Source organism: Limulus polyphemus, unplaced genomic scaffold (genome assembly GCF_000517525.1).
Source record: "Limulus polyphemus unplaced genomic scaffold, Limulus_polyphemus-2.1.2 Scaffold8057, whole genome shotgun sequence".
NCBI classification, from domain to species: domain Eukaryota; kingdom Metazoa; phylum Arthropoda; class Merostomata; order Xiphosura; family Limulidae; genus Limulus; species Limulus polyphemus.
In genome coordinates, this window is record NW_013673667.1 from 3,222 (window position 1) to 11,561 (window position 8,340).

The 8,340-nt window shown below is 37.1% G+C and overlaps 1 protein-coding gene across 1 annotated transcript in view; it reads right to left on the reverse strand.

Moving 5' to 3' along the window:
- The window catches only part of LOC106475080 (obscurin-like), a gene marked incomplete at both ends in the record, with an annotated part of 29,961 nt that overhangs the window by 1,093 nt on the left and 20,528 nt on the right, over window positions 1-8,340 (reverse strand). The window contains one exon of the mRNA XM_013935773.1: window positions 7,451-7,647. Within this exon, the coding sequence (XP_013791227.1) occupies window positions 7,451-7,647 (197 nt within the window). The remainder of the gene's footprint in view (window positions 1-7,450; window positions 7,648-8,340) is intronic.

Consider the following 8,340-nt stretch of genomic DNA (forward strand, 5'->3'; position numbering starts at 1 on the left):
TTTTACTTTTTCATTAATAACTTACAACATATATTGAATATTGACATTATTATGTAGATCTCTGTATTTCTAATTTTGACATTCTCCTTGTCAGGATTTAGAGTCACAGTACTGACAATCAGTGTTTGTTAGTGTTAGGTACATATTATCATTAAGTCACAGTACTGACAACCTGGGTGACTGTCAGTTTCTGATACTTATTATCATTACGTAACTGAACCATGAATGAAGGTGCATGTTAATATTTGATACTTATTATCTTTAATTAGAGCACTGATTGCGTTAGAATATGATATTTGTAATCAGTAAGCCAAAAACCTGACAATCAGTGTGATTCTGATACATATTATCATTAACTCACTACTGAAAGTTGTAATTTTCCCATACTGAAAATGTATTTCCAATAGGTAATTCCTTCCGCTCACACGATTAGCTACTCATTTTCAGTGCTGCCCTCTATATGCAAACATTTTTGAACACATGCCACAAGCCTTCTGCTCCCCCCTATTGGAATCTAGTGATTCTGACATGTCTCTCACGCAAATTATAATGCATCACTTCTCCATCAATAGAGTGTGATGTAGTTATGTGACGCATGTGACTCCCTCTGTACTCTGCCACCAAAGTATCATTTCGAGTTTGGCAGAAGATGGAAACATCGCTTTTTAGTGTGGAGGAAGAGTGGGAAGTGTGAGAAGAGGGTATTATCTATTGGAAATACATTTACAGTATAGGAAAATTATAACTTTCGATATGGTAATTTCCTCCACTCACAAGATTAGCTAGAATTCCACATTGAATAGGAGGAGGGACCAATGCAAGGGAATGACAGAAGCACTCTTCAAAAGCGTCTGAAGGAAACCCCTGGAAATGAGAAAGTCAAACGCAAAGAACTGATGAAAGGAACCGCACCACTTCTGAATCAGGTATACTCTTTACCCATACACAAAATACATATGAGATATGGGCAGAACGGTAGAGGAGCACATCCAAGTGGGAGAGAACTCTGGCTGGATACGATATCGAAGTCAATATCACCATATAAAAGTTTGTAAACAATGAATGTGCCCCTAGATGTAGAGTGGCTAGGATGTGACAGACCATATGGGTATGTCAACTATGTCCAAAACCCTCACTGCTGGAAACTGACATGCACATTGTGATAGGATGAGGATCATACCATCTTCACCTCAAGTTCAAGAGATCAGAGGAAATCGATAACCACTCCGATACCTGAACATGGCACATATAGTAATGTTTGATAGATCAACCAGGAATCCAACATCTGGTATAGAAAGGATGTCTATATAAGAAATCTCCTGCGACAGGGAAACGAACTGGAACCATCCCAAAGTCAGAACATCCTCAGATGAGATATATTGAGGGACGGCAAAGAAAGATACCCGGAACAGTCCATTTTCCTCAGCTGTGACCCACAACACAAAGAGTTTGATTGAGGGTAGAATATAGACAACCATAAACATGTGTGAGGACTTATGTTGATTGTTTCACTCTAAATCCACACAGGGATGAACTGTAGTTTCGATGGCTCGACTCTAGTGTTTGTGTAAATGATATCAGTAGGCCACTTCATCCAGCAAGGTGATGGCTCAACTTCTCTGGGGGGCCACGTCTCATCTAGATCAGCAGAACACCACTGCCTTACTCCTGACTGAATGGATATAGCCATCTTTTTGTAGAACCCATTCAGGAGGGTGTCTCCAAGGTCAACCACCCCAGTGGCTTAGAACTGGAAAGTGGTAAGGACTCCCACACTCCACTGAAAGAAATAAGGACAAATATATGGAGGGTCCAGAGGAACGCCATCACCGGAGACAGTGCAATGGGTGACCACAAAACCCTATTTTGAAAAGTAGACCATACCTAATTTATTCAATCAAGGCCTGGCAGGGATGGGCAGCTGTCACCTTCTGCTTTACCCATGCAGTCCATGGGTGGTACAGCCCAGAACATGTATGTTTATGAAACAAAAACAATGCAAGGTTATTCATCTTCAAGTGATCTTGTGGAACACCCCATCTCACCGGTGAGCATTGCAAAACCATGGAAGATAGCACAATTCAATATGGCTGTACAGTGCAGAATTCAATTGAAGGATACCTGATCAGGCACCGCTCACCAGAAAGCAGGATCTAAATAGTGAATAATGAAGCAAGAGCCCCTGAATGGAAAGAAATAATGAATAGGAACTTACTCAGTTAGAGTCATACTGAAGTATGAAAAATGGTCACAGGTGGCAGATAAAAACCTGATGAGAAAGAAACCATGGTGTAGATAAGGGGAGACGAACATATTAGGTGTAGTTCTCATGCCTAGATGTAGGAGTTCCCCCAATGGGTGATGAAGACAAGATGCCAAGAAAAAGGTAAGGATGTCGATACTGATGACAAGACATCTATAACAAAGTCTGGGAAGAAGACGACTAAGGGAAGTAAGCCAATGGGATCCTCGACTCAAGAAAACTGCCTAGGAATAGTGAGGCAGTAGCGGGCATCATAGAAAAAAAAAGTCATACAGGCAGTAGAACAACAAAGAGCACAGACTGTACATAGGAGTCAATCCGGATTGGGACAAGGATAAAGATGGGAAATGAAAGTAAAGGAATTAAGCAAAAGCAGGAGTTACCTCTCCTAGATCCCGATGTCTTGGGTAGGAAGGAAAGATCCTGATAATGGAGATGATAGGGAGTGGGAAAGATGTACAAGAAACATCAAGGGAAACAAATCTGACTTCTGATGTACATAGGCATATAGGAGAAGGATTTATGTTTGAAGTGAAGGTGAAACATGGAACACAAGGAAAGTGGTGCAAACAAAGGTAAAGTGAGGGAATAAAAGATCACATTAATATCCAGGCTGGAATGGTAGGCAGTAAGAGAAAACGACTAATATGGATGGAATGTATGAACATAGTAAGGATAGGTGAGGTAAAAACTCTGCGATATTAGAAAAAAAAACAAAGGTATGGAACAAGGCAGCCTGATAATCCAAGATCTAGGGGACTGAAGACTCACAGTAGGAAAACCAGAGGAGAAACTCTGTCACCCAAGACACAGGGGTTAGAGCTGTGGAAACTCCTGAATCATAGATTAACTGCAGAAAACTTTCTATTTACACCAATAAATGCCCACTTATGAAGAGTGAATGGAACAAGCAAAAAGAAAGTTACCTGCAGGTATAAACCCGATCTCCTTGCCAAGGACTGAATAAGAGCCAAGTGTGAAGACAAATGATGTGAATGTCTGGATGGAGTACCGATGAATGAAGTGGACGAAGAAGGGCAGAAGACAAAAGAAGAGGCAGTGGAGGTAAAAGTTGGAGCTGGAGAAGTCGAGGAAATCAAGGTTGAGTTGGCCATTAAGGAGTAATCAGAAGGACCTAACACAGAATGGTAGGGATGAGGGAAATCACCTGTGGAAGTAAGAGGATGGGGGGGTGGACATACAGGTACCTGAGGGACGAATCCTAGCTGAAGGCATCAACAGTCCTAACTAAAGGAGAAAGTACTGGATACCAAACAGAGGTAATGGATGGTTAAGAGATGTTGTAAAGGGATCTATGTGGGGAGAGTCCCATGGAAGACAAAGTCACCAGAAAACAAGAGAATCGAGAGACCATTCCAATGGATAGAATGTGTCAAGATGAGAAAAAATAACTGTGATCTGAGCGAGAGCACTCGGAACATGACATGCAAGGATATGAATATTGTGCGAGGGAGCCAAAAAAAAAAGCAGACCTAATGTGTGAAAACAGAGGAAGTGCAAACAGATGCTACCCACAGCTGCAACGCCCCCAAAAAAGGGACAAGAGAAGAAAAGGAACAGACTAAAACCCTATTAATAATGGAAAAGAAAACAAAGAGCAACATCACACCCAATACAAACCCAAAAGCAAAGAAACCATGTGAGGAGGGAACGAACTGAAGATGGCAAAAACCCCAACATAAAGGGAATAAAGAGGAGGTATCCCTTGAGAAACCTGAAATGTAAACAGAACACAGAATAAAGGAAAACATTAAAGGTGTGAACAACGATAGGGGAGAAAGGAATGACAAATGCTGGAAGAAATCTGCCTGAAGTTAAACTAAGGTAAAATTGAAAGCCCGTAGAAGGTAAGGCTTGTAAGAACCAAAAATCAAAAGGAACAGCACAGAAAACATGAATAATATTCTGCAAAACATGTTTGAAAATGTATAAAGTAGGTCTAGCAGACTCTGCTATAGACGTATGGAAGACATTGTATGATAAGGTCAGGGAGAACTGACAATTTTAGGATGTTGGGAAATAGGTTCAGCATTAGATGGGGAAGGTGAGCAATAGTGGAAGCAGATATGGCAGACCCCAGCTTCCAGAAATGAACACATGAATTTAAATTACTGGTACGAGGAAGAATTTATAAATGAAACAAAATTAATAGTAAGAAGTATAAAGTAGAGATTAAACGTAAGTAACTGTAAAATGTATAAACTAGAAAGAAAAACAAAATGAAATATTAACGTGGTGAAAAATGGGAAAAAATGGTGTAGGGAATGCATACCTTATGATGTTGATGTAACGAAAAATCTGGAACCGTGGTAGATATGAACCTGTCCATAAAACTACACAAACCAATAAATCAATTAATGGAAAGAAGGATAAAGTATAAACTAAATGAAATGAATGGTAATAATTATAGAATAAATACGAAACTAAAGTAACTGTAAAAAGATAAACTATAAAGAAAAACAAAATGAATTTGTCAACATATTAAAATAGGAAGAAAACAGTGTAGGGAATAAATCCTATATGAAGTAGTGGTGAAGAAAAACTGGAACCTAAGTAGATAATAACCCATCAATAAAACCATGGGTAAACAGATATAAAATATAGTAATGAAACCAAATCAAACAAGATAGTGAACAAAAATAACAAGGAAATCTAAATGACAACTACAGTGAAATTGAAAAGAAAGAAAACTAGTTATGCCTAACTGAACAGTACAGAACAAAGGATAACCTAAGAATGAAAAGAAAAATTAAACTGAACAATAAATAGGCACAAAACTGGGAGAAGTCTGTCTGGGCCCCAATTCAAGGGTTCCAACCAAACCAAGTGAAGAAAAAGATTATTAATGAAATAAAACTGAAATGATTATATAAAAGTAAGGAAATAACATAGTTAAACTAATGAAGGACATGCCAAGGTAAGCCTAATCGAATGATATAGAAGAAAAATAATGAAGACTAATTACGAATCATAACATAAGTTAGTATTAAGTATTTAATAACCTAAATAAGCGTGTATTACCAAATTCAAATAATTACAGATAATAATATTAACAATAAGATAGTAAACACATCTTATCTTTCGAAAGTTAGCGGACTGTATAGCAAATGGTGGACCACAAAGTATGAGGCGAGGTCTGATGGAAGTCTGGACAATAGACAACCAAATTCCCGACAAAATAAGACGGAAACTTTCCGTGGAGAAATATTGAATGAAAGCCATCATAAATGTGCAAAAATAACATAGAATTTCTGTATTGTGAACGGAGAACTGAACACTTGAAATCCAGTGGTGAAAAGAGGCTATCAAGGTCTCTGTCCACCCAATTGTGGGCAAGAATCGAAGAAAGAGGCCGACCTTTTTAATGTTCAATTTCCCGGAGGATAAATACTGATAAAAACCCACATCGGGTTGCCCACACCTGCAAATTGTGAATAGTGCTAGTCAGGGTGTGACCCCTGAAGTGGTAACATTAGCTTCAGAATGTGACTGGAATAAATGAAGGTAAATTTCAAACTTCAGAGAATCTGGAAGATATAATAAATGAAGAACACTTCGTGAGTATACTAAATACAACTGTGAAACAATAGAGAATGACATAAAAAACCTCCGAGTACAAGCACTGCGAAACGAGAAGTGATATTTTGGTGGAAGGGTATAGAGGATTTCACATGCGTCATGTGATTACATTGCACTCCACTGGTGGAAAAGTGATGCATGATGATTTTCATGAGAGACATGTTGGAATCACTAGATTCCAATAGGGGGAGCAGAAGGCTTGTGGCATATGTTAAAAAAAAAGTTTGTTAGTGTCTGATACTTAAGTAATAGCACTGACTAGCCAGAAGTGTGTTATTATCTGATACTTAAGTAATAGCACTGACTAGCCAGGAGTGTGTTATTATCTGATACTTAAGTAATAGCACTGACTAGCCAGGAGTGTGTTATTATCTGATACTTAAGTAAGAGCACTGACTAGCCAGGAGTGTGCTAGTATCTGATACTTAAGTAATAGCACTGACTAGCCAGGAGTGTGTTATTATCTGATACTCAAGTAATAGCATTGACTAGCCAGGAGTGTGTTATTATCTAATACTTAAGTAATAACACTGACTAGCCAGGAGTGTGTTATTATCTAATACTTAAGTAATAGCACTGACTAGCCAGGAGTGTGTTATTATCTAATACTTAAGTAATAGCATTGACTAGCCAAGAGTGTGTTATTATCTGATACTTAAGTAATAGCACTGACTAGCCAGGAGTGTGTTATTATCTGATACTTAAGTAATAGCACTGACTAGCCAGAGTGTGTTAGTATCTGATACTTAAGTAATAGCACTGACTAGCCAGGAGTGTGTTATTATCTGATACTTAAGTAATAGCACTGACTAGCCAGGAGTGTGTTATTATCTGATACTTAAGTAATAGCACTGACTAGCCAAGAGTGTGTTAGTAAAGAGTGTGTTAGTGTCTGATACTTATTATCCTTTAGGCACAGTAACGACAATATGGGTTTGTGCTGGTTTCTGATACATGTTAAGTCACAGTGCTGACAATCAGGGTGTGTATTAGTTTCTGATACATGTTAAGTCACAGTGCTGACAATCAGGGTGTGTATTAGTTTCTGATACATGTTAAGTCACAGTGCTGACAATCAGGGTGTTTATTAGTTTCGGATACCTTGACACATGAACTGCTTTGTTAAATTTCTACTGAAGAAATAAATTGTACCATATTATGTAAAGCTTCAATTACTTTTAGGAGTGCCATTTATTTTTGAATAGAGAGGGGTATGTATACCAGACATGAATTATTTTAAAGTTAAAATGTTTATTTTGGTAGCATGTGCTTTGATTATTTCCAATGTTATTTAGAGATTACTGAAATATCACAAACTGCATATTATATATATAAGTATAGTTCCTAAGGTGGAGATGATGTTAAGTACAAATGGAGCAACTGCCCCCTTACCCTATCTAAATAGGATCTATGACTATTGCCATTATGGAACGTTATTGATCTAATATTAATTTTGACAATTCACCAAACCATACTATATAAAACAAATGCATAGCTATATTACAAAAAAAACACATTATAGAAGAGGTTTCTATTTTAAAAGGTTTTCAATGAACATCTACATCTAAGTTTATCCTGTAAACAAACCTTTTTGCCATCAAACATTTTACTGATGTTGTCTGATTCTGTAACAGGTAGATCGTTAAGATACCATTTAACCTCAGGTAGTGGATTTCCACCCACTTCTGCTTCAAAGCTTATAATTTCTCCCTCTTTCACAGACACATCTCTGAATGAAGTTAAAAAGACTGGTGCAGTTTGAGGTTCTTCTATTTTCTCTTTTCCTAGAACACAAATATACAATTTATGAACTTTTACAACTGAGCTAAATCCATATTTCTTTGAATGCACAGACAAATTCAGGTACTAAAATTTTTCAAATTGTTTAGTAAATACTTAAATAGCAGTATTATTTGCCAGAAAAATCAAGGAAGTTAAAGTAATAACTGTTTATTTTAGCACAATGCTACAGAATGGGGTACATGTTCTGTGTCCTCTAGGGAATCAAACCTCGAATTTTAACATTATAAACACTTACGCTTACCATAGTCACCAGGGTACATAATGTCAGTAAAAAATTTTAATTGTTAAAAATAAAGCCCAATCTATCATTCAATTCACCACTTATCATGAAGTTGTAATGGTTTCTGGGAATTTTACTCCTCATCAAAATCTTGGAGACAAGTGCAACTCAAAAGAACAAGACCAGGCTTTGTATAATGGTGGAATGTATATAAAAAATATGAGTTTACTGTGGTGAGTAAAAGAAAACTCAAAAACATCATAAATATAAATGATTAGATGCTTAATATTTAAAAGAAAATAATAATGGTATTTCTGGTAAAGTTAAGATGAGACATATAGATAAAAGTAACAGTCAGAAATCACTATAAGAAATATTTCACACTTTACACAGAAAGTTAAGAAACATACCTTAATTTAAGCCAAATGGAAAGTTAAGGAACTTACCTTAATTT